Genomic DNA, 14,396 nt, shown 5'->3' with positions numbered 1-14,396 from the left:
GTAAAAGCATGCACTCTCTCTTTCCTTCTCTTTCAGTCTTGCAATCCAGTCTCATCTCATCATCAACATGTCCTTCTCAACCCTCACCCTCCTCGCCCTCTCCTTCCTCCCCTCCACCCTCGCCGCAACAGGCACCTTCTCCACCCTCACCCTCAACGTCGCCGGCCTCCCCTCCTGGATCAACGACAATGGCGTGCCAGGCGACAAAGCCGACGCAGCGACAATGATCGGCCAGAAATTCGCCCAGTACAACTACGACATCATCCAAATCCAAGAAGACTTCCACTACCACGACGAAATCTACGCCGCGGACAACCACCCTTTCCGCACAAAGACCTCCGGCGACGTCCCCTTCGGCAGCGGACTCAACACCCTCTCGAACTACAACTGGACCACTCTCGAGAGGATCACCTGGGACGAATGCTTCATCGCCGACGGCGACTGTCTCACGCCCAAAGGCTTCACATTCATGCGTCTGCAGCTCGCCGAGGGCGTGGAGGTGGATTTCTACAACCTCCATGCGGACGCGGGACAGGAGGATGGGGATCAGGAGGCGAGGAGGGAGAATTTGAGGCAGGTTGTTGAGAGGGTTAGGAGTGTGAGTGCGGGGAGGTCGGTGGTTGTGGAGGGGGATACGAATAGTTTGTATTCGAGAACGACGGATGATGTGGGTGTTTTTGGGCAGGTGGGGCTGGGGGATGCGTGGGTTGAGAGGGTTTATGGTGAGTTTTCTGATGTCTTGCGTGGTCTGAGATGCGCTGCTGCGGCTGTTTGTGAGGGATACTACAATGAATTCTTTGTTGGGAAATGTTGTCGGTTAGAGAAGAAACTTTTGCTGATTGAGTCGATAGGCGGTGTCATCCCGACGAATGTACCCAAGTGTCCGGGTCCGACGACCGACAATACTTGCGAGGTTTATGATAAGGCAGGCTCTCTCAATGGCTGGTATCTGGTTCCTTTGTGCTGATGCAGTTTCTCTAGATCCTCTATCGAAGCGGTGATAGTGTCAAGCTGAATGCAACATCGTTCGACTATGTTACAGATATGTTCCTGCAGCCGGATGGAAGCATTCTGACGGATCATAATGCTGTGCTGGCGGAGTTTAGTTGGTCGTCTGTATAACAGCTTCTACAGCGTCTACATTTACAAATTTTTTTGTGATTTCCACCTTCTTTGATCTATCACTGAGGCTTGTGAAATTGCATTTGTTGACTAAATGTCACAGTTCTCTAACGTTCCATACCTTCTATGTTGCAATGTGTGCTGTCGTCTCGGAGAGTTGAAATAACAATTCAACGGGTTTGTTCACTTTACAAAACCATCGACCGCAGGCTTTTGGAAGTGGCCAATGCCTCTTGAAACCGTGCATGCTGGCCATTCTAATTGCCTGCTTGGGTTTGTGGACTTGTCAAGCCTATATATTCAATTTTGCTGTGAATTGACCATATCAAGCAGCAAATCAGCTTGGGCCTCAGAACACAGCTTCTGCAAGCCTTCTTAGCTCAGCGGTAGAGCGCGTCACTAGTAATGACGAGGTCATTGGTACGTAGCAATTACAGCCGGACTCGACCCAACAGTCGCTAATATCCCCATTGGTTCGATTCCAGTAGGAGGCATGACTTTTTCCCAATTGCTGGGCAAGTTGCGGGGTAGCTGAAGATACGAGCTTGTAGGGCTCGTCGTGGAGAGTAGTTCTGTCCTTGCGACTAATTTTTTTGGGTGCTCGCAGAGACGATGGTGGCTTGGGAGGGCAAACTTTTGATTTTGATGAATTTCGTTAACGATGTCCATACTAAGAGAACGAGCCCAAGTGCCACAATTCTTTACTATATTTATCTGAGCGCCTTCTTCTACTGCTGGTTACTTCGACAAGACACAGGCTTGGACTTCTCGACGAGATTTCCATATGGAGACCTCTTGCAGCACGCTATGTTCCAACGATATGGCCGCTTTCTCCTTCGTCAGAATACCTCGCCTGCGAACAGATCACGAGTATGAGCTTCTAATATGAGGCTTGTGTATCAATGCCTCAATTCGTAGAGCGAAGAGTTCTACAGCAGAATTGTGCTACCAACGATGAAACCCATGGATCGGGCTCGGGCATCGGAAGACTGATAGAAACCTCTGGTACTGCTCTGCATCGATCCATACTCAGTTGTACGGACGATTGATCACATCCTGCAATAGCTTCTCGATAGGTGCTCGATGGATGGGCATCAAGGTCGATGGTGAGAGCAAAAATCTTGCCGGCAATTTCGACAGGTGAAGTCCGGCGTTCCTTTTCCGCGCCAAGCCTTGGCAACGGACGCTACGACCCGCTCCGACGGCTACCAACGTCTCCCCTTCCTACCTCCACCTCCACTTCTCACCCACCTTTCTACCAGGACCACGCCGTGAGGCTGATATACTCCAACATGCTGCACGACGACACTTCACACCTGTCCGAATCGTCGACCGAAGGAATCCGACCACGGCTAATGGCTTACCTGGCACCTGCACGGCACATGAAAGTTCTCGTCCACCACCTCCACGCGATTGACGTCGTCTTCAGGGAAGCGGACCGGGAGAGCTCATGAAAGATAATATCCTGAAGGTGCTACGACGTGGAGAAGCTACCCATATGCCCTCCATGAAGTGGATGGACGCGTTCCACAGACCAAGACGTAGTAGTCGATCAACTCGATTGATTAAAAGATCCTGGAGTCGTGTTACTTTGGGCATGCGAGCATGTGTCCCCGGTTGCCGTGCTCCATGAGGAAATTGCTATCTAGCCCGCTACATTACAAGTCTCCATCATCACATTGTGTGGGCAGAACGTGGAGCAGACTTGTTGCACAACAGCCGTCGTGTTGCGTCTTCAGCGCCACGCTCGAGCACTCCGAACCAACCGACCAATGTCAGCCTTTCACGGATCCATCCGATTGATACAACTCCATCCTGCACAGAGCAGATGCATATACCGCTGACACGAGCTCCCCCGCGCCCTCTCGTCACCTACGCCTGACGATAGCATGTACGACAAGTCGAATTGTTTCGACATGCATCGACGTGATGTCAATGTGTTCACTACAGCATCACTCTTCAGGCTTCAATGCAAGCAAGGGAATTTGCTGGGTTGTAGCTTGGTCTGTGGTAGCAGGGCTTTCAAGAGACGCTACATTGAAATGAGCTCGAAGTCGTCCTCAAGCCCGTGCAAGTCAATCAACTTCTCACTTCATCAATCTTTGAATATTCGACATCCAATTCAACAGCAAAAGATTTGTTCATCATGTCTAGCGGTCCTTCCAGCGGACCCAAGTTTCACCTCCCCTTCGCCGGGCTCGTCGTACCAGAGCACCCGAGCACACGATCGACGCTTCGAAACCACATGGTCGCAGCATCGGGAGAGTTCGTGGGCACATTCATGTTCCTCCTCTTTGCCTTCCTAGGCCATACAATGTCCGCCGCCCAGGCATCAGACTCCGCTCCAAACGGCGCGGCAAGCAATCAGACAGTCATCTTCATATCCATGAGCTATGGGCTGCCTCTGCTTGTCACCGCTTGGACGTTGTATCGCATCTCTGGTGGCTTGTTCAATCCCGCGGTTACCGCGGGACTGGTCTTAACTGGGAACTTGCCCTGGATCAGAGGTCTCATATTCTTGCCGGTGCAGCTTCTGAGTGGTATCTGTGCTGCCGCTGTTGCGAGCTGTATTGTGCCTGGTGATATTGCTGGTGTGCAGACGACTCTGGCGGATGGCGTCAGTGTCGTTCAGGGGCTGTTTATTGAGATGGTGAGTACTTATATCAGTCAGTCTGTCTGCTGCGCACAGGCTGAAAAAACATATCTACCAGTTCCTAACAGCCGAGCTCACCTTTACCGTCCTCATGCTCGCCGCCGAGAAGTCAAAGCAAACCTTCATCGCCCCCATTGGCATCGGCATGGCCCTGTTCGTCGCAGAAATAGCCGGAGTGTAAGCACTCCCTCCAAAAATCCCCTTTGCGCCCTCCACTAACCTCCTCTCCTCCCACAGATACTACACCGGCGGCTCCCTCAACCCCGCCCGCTCCTTCGCGCCCTGCGTCGCCGCCGCCTCCTTCCAAGGCTACCACTGGATCTACTGGGTCGGCCCCTTCCTCGGCGCCCTCGTCGCTGCGGGCTATTACCACTTCGTCAAGTTCTTTCACTACGAGGAAGCCAACCCTGGGCAGGATAGTGCGAAGGGGGCGTTTCATCCGGTTAAGGATGCGCCGGATTTGATGCCGGTTATTAATGATTCGGCGACGGGTACGCAGAGGACGGATAGTGTTTGAGTGATTATGAGGAGGGGTGTGGAGGAAGTGGGAGAGTGTGGTGGGAAAGCGTGGCGATAAGATGGAGTATGTTGAAAACATGCAAGATTTGGGCTGCCGCTTTTGGAGGCGATGGGGCCAAAGCATCCCGCTGCTAACGAGGCATAAGTATCCTTTCGAGGAGGATACTCTTTTGTAGCATGAAGTCTGACTAAAGCGCTGGCTTACGACTGGTGGATTGCAAGCATGACTTAGTATTTTGACACGATCTTTGTAGCATAGAGCTTGTATGTGTTGATTTGGTTGTGTGTGTGTGTCTCTCTCCTACATATCGCCTCGTATTGTCGGCAATGCCGATACCATGACGCTGTGCAAGTGCATCTTGAATCGGCGATCCTCTTGTCCTTCTTTCTACGCGTGGTTGCGCAATCATAGTCCCACATCCTCCATGGATTGGCGCTAGCTTGTCGCTTGCCACTTGCCGCTGCACAGCTCACATTCGTTGGCTATGACGTGCCGCTGCGATGGTTAAATGTACTATCGAGCGCAGAGAAGCTTCTGGCCACAGCCGTATCGCGAACTACAGATGTGATGTGCCGAGCCGGAAGCGCGGCTGCTCTCATGGTAGCTCTCTGGTCTGGTGATGCTCCAGTATACACCTTCACACTCATCAGCCGTACGTGTTCTCAATCAACTGCTTCTGATACGCCTCAATAATCTCCTTCGTCTTCATCAACACACCCGCCGCCAGAGTCCTCACCCTCGCCTCCTCATCACTCCCCTCGGTGACAAGACTTCCACCTCCGGTTTTCTCGAATACAAGCTCGACCCATTGTTGTGTCTCCATGAGCTGCTTTGGCGTCTCTTGTACCACGCGCTGTCTTGAGTCGACGTTGATCTCGAGGAGTGTCAGCAGGGAGAAGAGCACTGATTCAAGAACGGAGATGTCCGAGATGGCTTGCATTCGCAGTGAGAGGAGGAGGTCCCAAAAGGCGGTTGTGATCTCGGCGAGGTTCAGTGTTGCGGGTCCGGCGGCGTGGAAGAGGAGAGCGAGAGTTTTGAGGAATGTGACGAGTACGAAGGGCGCCGAGACGAAGACGCTGCCTGATCCGTAGGCGGCGACTTCTTGTTGGTAGCGGCTTAGCAAGGGGAAGAAGAAGGATTCGCCGAGGGTTTTGGCGAGTTGGTTTGCGGTGGGCTTGCGTTTTGTGCGCTCGACTTCCATTCGGCTGGAGAAGGTGCGTACTTTGACGGCGTCGAGGTGGGATGTGGTTTTGTCGGCGGCTGAGAGGGCGAGTGGTTTGATGAGTTGGTGTTCGACGTTCTTGCTGGCTGACTCCAGGCGTTTGACGGAGCTGTTTGTTGGACTGTAGATGGCGTGTAAATGGTCTGGTAGGCGTTTGCTTGGGAAGGATGTGGTGCTGCTCGGTGGGGCGGGATTCAAGTCGTCCTCTTTATAGCCTGCTAGTTCTCTCCCGCCCAGTCCGATGGCGCTGAGCATGACGCACCGCTGTGAGAGGGAGTACTCGCCTGCGAAGGCCTGCTTGCTTAGCCATGGACTCATCGTCTTGACGTCTGTCAGGAGGATGGCGATGAGAGCTTGCAGCTTCAATTCGTCAAATCCTTCAGTCTCGAAAGGATCTCGCAGGTCGCACAGCATAAGTGCCAGTTCTTCAGCGTGGTCTTTGACCTCACCCCCAAAGTTGGCTTTTCGTCTGATCAAGCCAGGGGCATGGTTGATGGCCATCTGGAATTTGTCGTGATCCTGGGCCTCTTTGAGCATTCTCATCAAGTCTCGAATGTACACCGGAGGCCGTGGCTTCTTGCGATTGACCAGTGTTGCATCTTCATCGCTGTCCTCCGGGTCACTGTCTGGCTTAGCGTATGGTTTGAGATCGTCGTCCTCGTCCTCTTCGTCATCTTCTATTTCAGTCACCTTGTCGCCAATGACTTCGGTCTGAACAGGTACTGGTGGCTTTGGAGGCCCAAATGCCTGCTTTCCATTGATCATGGGTAGCTTTTGGGGCTCGGATCTGATGGGTATCTTTCGGTGCGCTCTAGCCAGAGACTTTCTGGTCTCCAACAGCTTTCTGAGATCTCCCAAGTTGCCGATCTTATCCTCGATCTTGACAAGACTCTGATACCACTTGGCCTCCTCAGTGGACATCTCATCAGTGCCAAAGCTCAACAGAGAGTCTGCTTTATCGACCAAGCTTGACAAGGATACGCCAACAACCATGCCGAGCCATCTTGCTCTCTGATTGGAACTATGCAAGCGATTGCTCACACCTTGCATATGCCCCGATGATCTCGCTGTCATGAGAAGGGCCATTGGGGTGATGCGATGAATATGACCAGCTGCCAAGAGAAGGGTTTGCGCAATGCCCTCCTGCTGAACGATGGGCGCATGGTCGATGAAGACCTTCTCACCGAAGGTGCTCATCAGCCGTTCGAGCAGGATTTCCAGCTCATTGGTTGCGTCTTTGGCCAGTACAGCAATGCACGCTCGTCGGGTATCATTCGTGAGAGTGGCTGCGACGGGATCTCCCAGAAATTGGACGAGATGCTGCAGCATGAATGTGTCTGATCTCAAAAGAACGCTAATCAACGATGATATGCCCTCAACCTGGACATTGGAGGTGTGACTGGAAGTGTTGCTCGCTGATATATCGTCAGTGGCCTCTGATAGCCATTTCAACGTAGTCTCGAGGAGTTGTCGTTTCGTGTGAGTTGGAAGGACTCGGAGCAAGGTGTCTATGCCATCGAATGCCTCATCGCCTGGTTCCTGCAAGAGAAGGGCCTTGAAGAAGGCCTTGGCTAGTGATAGAGCATATCCGAGCCCGAATGATTTGGAGAGAAGTAAGCCTGAGGCTGAACATGCATCTGGATGATCCAGGCTCTCATTTCCCGATTGTTGAACGAAGGCTGCAACGTTTCTGCCAAGCCATGCCGAAGTCTCAGCTCCAGATGAAAAAGACGAAGTCGTCTGGCTAATACTCTCCTTGGTCTTGAGAGTGTCTTCAGTACGAGCGACGGTCGTAACGAGCTTCCCAGATGCGATGAGGCCAACGAAGTCTTTCCACGCCAGTTGCCGCTTGACTTCGTTGTCTACTTCCTCTGCAAGACCACTCCAAACGACCAGAGCGATGTCATCAGGTTTGAAGACTTGATTGATAGCGGAGAGGATAACAGCCAGCTCCTCGTAGTTGGCATCTTCAGGCCTGGACCTACTGAGATCGTCGCAAAGCAGCTTTGCTCTCGCCACAAGAGCATTAGCTCCCGCAGCGTTTCGCAGGCATGCAAGCAGAAGTAGCTTGTCGTTCTTGTCGAATGCAGACCAGAAGGTTGGAACTACAGATGTGACAATGGTATTGATGATCTGCGCTTGCAGTGGTCCAGGGGCATGGAGGTCGAAGTTGTCGGAAAGCCCATGGCGTGTGCTCAGGCGACGAAGAACCCTGATGAGGCCATCTGCATCAGGCTGAGACCGCAAGTACTGAAGTGCATCTTCGGGCGATGTGATAGAGGCGAACGTTTTCTTCTCGGCATCATCGACCCCGGCTGTGGGTTTGGGCTCGGGTTTCTCATCCTGCACGGCTTGTGTGGAGATGGGTGTGAGGATCGGGTCTCGCGGTTCATCGTTTGTCTTGTGAACGGTCTTGACTGCGGTCATGAAGTCCGCCATTTCCTCGATCGGGACACATGGTACGGTGGCGATGTGGGTTGAGAAGAGACGGAATTGAAGTGTCGTGGTGAAGTGCCAGATCACGTGTTTTCGTGCTTATCGATATCGAACCTTAAACTAGCTCCGTCTCCGCCAACGTCACAAACGCCGCCAGCTTGCAACCCACCTCCTCTCACCACACTCTGCAACATGGCGGTCAACGGCGAGAGCAGGGCGCGATGGCGCTACATGGACCACCTCCGCACCCGCCCCGGCGCCTACACCGACGACGACTATAGCTCCGACGTCTTCGACACGCTGGATCACTTCAAGGTGCTGGTCATCGGCGCCGGTGGGCTGGGCTGCGAGATCCTGAAGAACCTGGCACTATCGGGGTTCAAGAGCGTCGACGTGATCGATATGGACACCATCGACGTCTCCAACCTCAACCGCCAATTCCTCTTCCGCCAGTCCGACGTGGGCAAGCCCAAGGCAACCGTCGCCGCCGACTTCGTCATGAAGAGAGTGCCTAGCTGCAAGATCAATGCCCACGTGTGCAAAATTCAAGACATGGACGAGGATTACTACATGCAGTTCAGCACCATCATCTGTGGTCTGGATTCAATCGAGGCAAGACGGTGGATCAATCATCTGCTGGTCGAGATGGTGGACATGGACAACGCAGAGTCGCTCAAGCCTTTGATCGATGGAGGCACCGAAGGCTTCAAGGGGCAGTCGCGTGTCATATTTCCAACCATGACCTCGTGCATTGAGTGTCAGCTCGACATGCACGCTCCTCGCGCCGCTGTGCCGCTCTGCACGCTTGCCACAATCCCACGCCAACCGCAGCACTGCATAGAGTGGGCACACATTATCAAGTGGGAGGTATGCAATTCGTTGATCGATACATGAACGGCACACCGGTGGTTAACTTGTGGTAGGAAGAGAGGAAGGACATCCAGCTGGATACCGACGATCCAGAGCACATCACTTGGCTCTACCAAACAGCACTCAAGCGCGCCCAGGAGTTCGGCATCCAAGGCGTCACTTACAGCATGACGCAAGGTGTCGTCAAGAACATTATCCCAGCAATCGCATCTACCAACGCCATCATCGCCGCCTCATGCTGCAACGAAGCATTCAAGCTGGCCACAAATTCTGCACCTTTCCTTGCCAACCCAGCGGCCATCCCAGATGGCGAGGATCCCGACACATATAATCCAGGTAAGGCGGACTTCAGATCCGAATTGCCAATAAGCTGACTTGTTTGTTTGCAGAGGATGAGTTTGCCCCAGTCCCAAACAACTACATGCTCTACACCGGAGACAACAGCATCTACACCTTCACCTTCGGCCACAAGCGTAAGCCCGACTGTCCAGTCTGTGGCAATCTACCCAAGGACCTGAGTGTTCCCGGAGACCAGACATTGCAAGAGCTTGTTGATAGCTTCGCCGAGCGCCCAGAAGCCCAACTCAAAAAGCCCAACTTGCGGACCGGAGAGAAGTCACTATTCTACTCATCACCGGAGGGTTTGCGACAACAGACAGAAGGCAACCTCAACAAGAAGCTGCGTGATCTTTTGGAAGACGGCGAAGAAGTCGCAGTGAGCGATCCTGCCTTCAGCATCGCCTTCAGATACAAGATCCACCTCATCTAGCTACAACACCGTTGAGCGCACCATCGGCAACGTTGCTCACACTTGCTCTCCGCGACGGCACCGCCATAGAAAGAGATACCCATAACTAACAGAACCCCGCACTGAAAATTGCTCCATGCTTCATGTCTGCATACATCGTTAGTCACGGTTCAAGCATACCATGACTGCGAAAATCTCAAATAATCCTACAACGAGCTCGTATCGTTCGCGCAGAATACGAGGCTACATCCTGACACATATTCCTTGCCTATCTCGCAGTCGTGGCCTGACCGACAATCTCCTGCAGAGCGCGTGTGCTGCAATGGTTGTTGATGGAAGAATTGCGCACTGCAACATCTCTTCGATTACCTCGTAAAGACTCTCATCAACCGCCTTCCTAATACCAGCAGTGCGCTACGCACACCCGTCCGTTAGGTACGCTTCTGCCCTACCTCCCTCGTGTGAGAACAGCTAACCATGGTCCTGGGTGTTGGGCAAGGATTCGCGACTGGTTGTGTCGTTCCGTGGAAGCACGATACCCTGGATTCCGTGTATTGCGACCTGAGCTTGCTGGAACGTTCCCTGTTGGTTTGGGCTTGAGGTCCATCACGCACCTGGACGTGTCACAGCTCGGCGACAGGCTCCCGAACCCCTAAATGTGCTGCACGTGCTTTTGACAGGTCTCATGAAGAAGCTATGGGTGTACACGGTTGTCGGGTGCGTGCCCGCTTCACGTTCTTCCACTTCAGCATCACCAGAAGTATCATGGCCATTAGCGGCCACGCCTCACCATCCGCCACTTTGGCAGTCATCTTCACATCAAGCGCTCTGGCTATCTTTGCCGTGGTGTTGCGACTATGGACGCGGCTCTTGATCGTGCGTCAGCCTGGGTGTGATGATCTCTTGGTTACGCTTTCGCTCTTTTTCACATTGATCTTCGCGGTTTGCGTGTCTTTTGAGGGTATGGCGACGATTACATTCTTTTGTGGACAGTCGCTGATGTTCATCATCAGTTTACTATGGTCTCGGGCGACACATCGAAACCCTCACCAAGCATGACCTGACACAGCTGTGTCTGTGGCTTTGGATATCGGTTTGGAACTATTACATCGGGCTCGGTCTCGCCAAACTATCTATTGTACGTGCCGCATCCTAATTGACAACGTCAGCTAACGTCTCGCTTTGTCAGGTCGTCCAATGCATGAGGATCTTTGGCCATATCAAAGGCTTCCGCATTGCCTCTTACGTACTATCAGCCATCATCGTTGCGTTCACCATTTTCAGCACGTTCATATCGATCTTTCTTTGTCAGCCGGTCTCCCGCTTCTGGAACCTGGAGGGGCCTGGGAAGTGCATTGATAGACTGCCATTATGGTCGGCAACACCGAAACGTGCCCGACACCGAAAGCAATGCTAACAGTCTAGACAGGCTGTTCAACTCCGCCTTCACGATGCTCGCCGACATCGCCGTGACGGTACTTCCCCTCCCGGTCCTGAAATCACTCCAACTCCCCGCCCGCCAACGTTACATTCTCATGGGAGTCTTCGGGCTTGGTGGGGTCATCTGCATCGTCTCGATTGTCAGACTCTCAGGCATATACGCTACATCTGTCGCGAAGGACGTCAGCTGGGAGAACTCCCAAGCCGCACTGTACTCGAACTTGGAAGCGGCAGTGGGCATCATTGCGAGCTGTGTGCCGACTCTGAGGGCTTTCGTGAAGACATATTTCCCAAGGCTGTTTACGTCAGGTTCGGCGGGAAGCGATGGGACGGAATTGAGTGATTTCTCTGGTGGTTACGATAGGATGAAGGTGGGAGCCGTTCGAGTGACGGCCGGAGAGCTGGACACTGGGTCAGGCGGAGATGGGACTAAGAGCAAGGCAATGATGGAACACAGGGAGCGTGTCCCTACTCCACGGCCGTATGGGAGTACGGAGGAATTGGTTCCTGCTGTTACCCGTGAGGTGTCTTAGGCATGATAGGGGGCTGTAATGGTGTATACTTGAAGACTGACAACTACATATCAACGATCTCCCAACCGCTTACCAAACAGGATGAGTCTCTCTTGACACATTTCGCATCATCACTGCTGTCGTCGACTACTAGATGCCTCAGGCCAAAATACATTCTCGCCAAGGTCGGCTCTCGGATCCTTCGGCGAAGGAACCGAGACGACACCACCTCACCTCTTCAGCTGTCCTTGGAAACAACGCCACATGAGGTATTTTCCATAGATCCAGCTCCGCGGCCAAGTTACACCAAATGCTAGACCGGTGAGATGGACCTGATTTCTACAATAACAATACCATAACCCCACCATCGGTTTGACAAACACCAAACCAGACGACATCCGTCCATTCATTCCTCCGCCCACGCACAGCCTCGCCATGCGCCCCCGATTCAGCCCCTCCCTGCCTTGACCATTGCTTGCGCTTCAGCCTAATAAACGTGTCGCCTCTGCTTCTATCCTAATTACACTTTAAACCCTCGCTTCATCAACCATGGCCACCAAACTCGGCAAACTCTCCGCCTCCATCTTAATCGACAACCCCACCCGCCCTCGCTACGGTCCCAACGACCCCATAACCGGCCGCCTCATCCTGCGCTACAACCCCGCCACCGCGCTCTTCAAGAAAGACCCCATCACCGCCGACCTCTTCGGCCCCTTACGAATAAACGTCGTCCTCGTCGGTCAAATCCGAATCAAAATCCGGCGAGACCGCGATTTACCGACTCACCACGGCGGCACGCTCTTCGCGGTGCCGTTCCACGTCTACGATGGACCTTTTAAAGGTGTCGTGAACACGGACTATAGTTTCCCTTTCGAGGCGAGGTTTCCCGCGATCGGGGATGGTGGGGGGAGCTTGCCGCCGACGTTTGCGAGCCATTTTTCGGATTATCCTGATGTGGTGGATGTGGCGGTTTTGTATCATATGGGGGCGAAGGTGGAGATGCCGGGGATTGATATTAAGGTTACTGTGCCGGAGGGTGAGTTGATGGTCTTTGCTTTGTGATGGGGGAGAGATCAGAAAGCAGCTTTCTATCGTGGCCGCTGGAGATGGAACAAGGATAGAAGCCCTTGAGCGAAGCTGATGATTGACAGGTAATAATGCGCCGCAAGTCCGATATGACATTCCCAGGCCGCCTCTGGTAAGAACTTGGTCAAGCGACGAGGTCATTGTACGTACTAACACTCTGCAGTCTTTCATCACAGACAACACTTCGGTATTCTCGCAGCGCGACAGGGTCCAGAACGAATACCTACTCCCCGAGTCGCTTCGACCCTCGGGCTTCAAGGCAAAAGCCAAAGCGGTCTTCAGCTCCTCACAATTCCCGGTCTTCGCCTTCGAAGTCTTCTGCACCGACCAGAAACACATCCACCCCGGGCAAAGGCTCACCTTCAATGTCAGAATCATCCGAAACGACAAGGCATCTTCTTCAACGGATGGAGATTTCTTCCCCACGATGACTCTTGAAGGTTTCAAGGCGGATGTCAAATCAAGCACGGTTGTCGATGCGAGCTCAAGAATCATTGGTTCAAGCCAATGCTATGATTCGAAGACTGTGCAGTCGCTTACTTGCCAGACCAAATTCCCCATCGAGTTCCGCAAAGAGTGGTCCGCAGATATCACCACCGGTCCCGTAATGAACCACACGACCTCTTTCGAACACGTCAAGACGTCCAGGACGTACAAGCTGAAAGTATCTCTGTCATTCAAGATCGCGAACAAATCTATCAAAGTCGTCAAGGAGTGTCCTGTGGTGATGCTACCACCCCCTCTGGATATCGGTGTCCAGGATCTGAAAATCGAGGAGCCTCCGCCACCGATTGAAGCTGGTCCTTCTGGCACGAGGGATGATGATGAGGACGTGGATGCGCCGCCGCCGACGTATGAGGAAGCTGGGTCGAGTAAGCTGCTGAAGAGCGGTTGAGATTTCCGACCACCTTGCCCTCAATGGGCCTGCACAAGGGCCTACGGTCTCCGCCATGCTGCCGGAAATACTCATTGCTAGCACAGACATTTGAAACCTCCACTGGCTTGCCGACAATGGGATCGCCAGAGCGCTCATTCGGGAAGTGTGGACGTATGTTGAAGTGTGCGATGAAAATTCCTCAGAAGATATGTAAAGTCTCTGACATATCATCAGAGCTTCCTGGTTCTGGTACACACTCGCCATCCATGATGCCGTAGACATAGGCTGTGCCTATCAGTCGATAGCCGCCTGGTATTTGCCGTAGAATGACAGGCCATCCGCACCCATACAGCACGACTACTTTATCGTCGAACGTCGTACACGGCGACGCAAGCCCTACATGGCCCTCTTGTGTAGCGAACAACTGACGATGAAGATATGCACCTTTCCAAATGAACTCGAACTCAGAGGCAGTCACTCAACTGGGCGCATGTCTAGCCGACGCCTCACGTTGTCTCCTGTGGCAAACGGTGGCCTCTCACCCTTATCCTGTAGATATTGGATATATGCATTCAGGCCCTGCAAAGCGCAACGACTTTCTAAAGGTTGATATTCAAAGTCAGTGGCGGCGCACATGGTGACTGCCAAAATCTTGTCATCCCTCGCTGTTCCGCAGGCCTTCGCAGACCGTTCCACCACGGATCTGAGCACATCGATGACTTCCAGCGTTTCGCTCGCATCGGGCAACTCTGCGCTAGTTCTTGTCTCAGGAACGAATGCTACCCTACCCAGTCGCATGCCCCGAACCGAAAGCGCGTTAGGACTCGGACTTTCAGGAGCGAATTCGACATTCTTGCGGTGACCATGTGCCCTAAAGGAGCGGAATGGGAAAGGATCATGTTTTCGGTCG

At 53.1% G+C, this 14,396-nt stretch overlaps 6 protein-coding genes and 1 pseudogene across 7 annotated transcripts; 6 read left to right on the top strand and 1 right to left on the bottom strand.

Moving 5' to 3' along the window:
• Positions 1 to 67: 67 nt before the first annotated feature.
• Positions 68 to 1,122, top strand: M409DRAFT_67873 (uncharacterized protein; the record flags this gene model as incomplete). Its single annotated transcript, XM_033817592.1, has 3 exons — positions 68 to 722; positions 852 to 925; positions 982 to 1,122. 3 exons carry the CDS (start codon positions 68 to 70, stop codon positions 1,120 to 1,122), a joined length of 870 nt encoding a protein of 289 aa, XP_033665225.1.
• A 369-nt stretch (positions 1,123 to 1,491) lies between these two features.
• On the top strand, positions 1,492 to 1,616 carry M409DRAFT_t47 (annotated as a pseudogene). Its single transcript has one exon. The product of its transcript is annotated as a tRNA-OTHER (tRNA).
• Positions 1,617 to 3,268: 1,652 nt separating this feature from the next.
• M409DRAFT_56613 (uncharacterized protein) lies at positions 3,269 to 4,292 on the top strand (the record flags this gene model as incomplete). The annotated part of the gene is made up of 3 exons (XM_033813345.1): positions 3,269 to 3,772; positions 3,834 to 3,952; positions 4,013 to 4,292. 3 exons carry the CDS (start codon positions 3,269 to 3,271, stop codon positions 4,290 to 4,292), a joined length of 903 nt encoding a protein of 300 aa, XP_033665224.1.
• A 649-nt stretch (positions 4,293 to 4,941) lies between these two features.
• M409DRAFT_56612 (uncharacterized protein) lies at positions 4,942 to 7,956 on the bottom strand (the record flags this gene model as incomplete). The annotated part of the gene is made up of 1 exon (XM_033813344.1): positions 4,942 to 7,956. The coding sequence occupies one exon, from the start codon at positions 7,954 to 7,956 to the stop codon at positions 4,942 to 4,944; it is 3,015 nt and encodes a 1,004-aa protein (XP_033665223.1).
• Positions 7,957 to 8,184: 228 nt separating this feature from the next.
• On the top strand, positions 8,185 to 9,592 carry M409DRAFT_67870 (uncharacterized protein; the record flags this gene model as incomplete). Its single annotated transcript, XM_033817591.1, has 3 exons — positions 8,185 to 8,820; positions 8,877 to 9,159; positions 9,213 to 9,592. 3 exons carry the CDS (start codon positions 8,185 to 8,187, stop codon positions 9,590 to 9,592), a joined length of 1,299 nt encoding a protein of 432 aa, XP_033665222.1.
• A 744-nt stretch (positions 9,593 to 10,336) lies between these two features.
• On the top strand, positions 10,337 to 11,544 carry M409DRAFT_25211 (uncharacterized protein; the record flags this gene model as incomplete). The annotated part of the gene is made up of 4 exons (XM_033807592.1): positions 10,337 to 10,532; positions 10,585 to 10,709; positions 10,761 to 10,945; positions 11,001 to 11,544. 4 exons carry the CDS (start codon positions 10,337 to 10,339, stop codon positions 11,542 to 11,544), a joined length of 1,050 nt encoding a protein of 349 aa, XP_033665221.1.
• Positions 11,545 to 12,072: 528 nt separating this feature from the next.
• M409DRAFT_25210 (uncharacterized protein) lies at positions 12,073 to 13,504 on the top strand (the record flags this gene model as incomplete). Its single annotated transcript, XM_033807591.1, has 3 exons — positions 12,073 to 12,559; positions 12,675 to 12,721; positions 12,773 to 13,504. The coding sequence occupies 3 exons, from the start codon at positions 12,073 to 12,075 to the stop codon at positions 13,502 to 13,504; spliced, it is 1,266 nt and encodes a 421-aa protein (XP_033665220.1).
• Positions 13,505 to 14,396: the final 892 nt, after the last annotated feature.

Source organism: Zasmidium cellare (genome assembly GCF_010093935.1).
Source record: "Zasmidium cellare ATCC 36951 unplaced genomic scaffold M409scaffold_26, whole genome shotgun sequence".
In the NCBI taxonomy this organism is placed as follows: domain Eukaryota; kingdom Fungi; phylum Ascomycota; class Dothideomycetes; order Mycosphaerellales; family Mycosphaerellaceae; genus Zasmidium; species Zasmidium cellare.
Note: the sequence above shows the minus strand (reverse complement) of the source record. Positions and strands in the feature narration are given on the sequence as shown.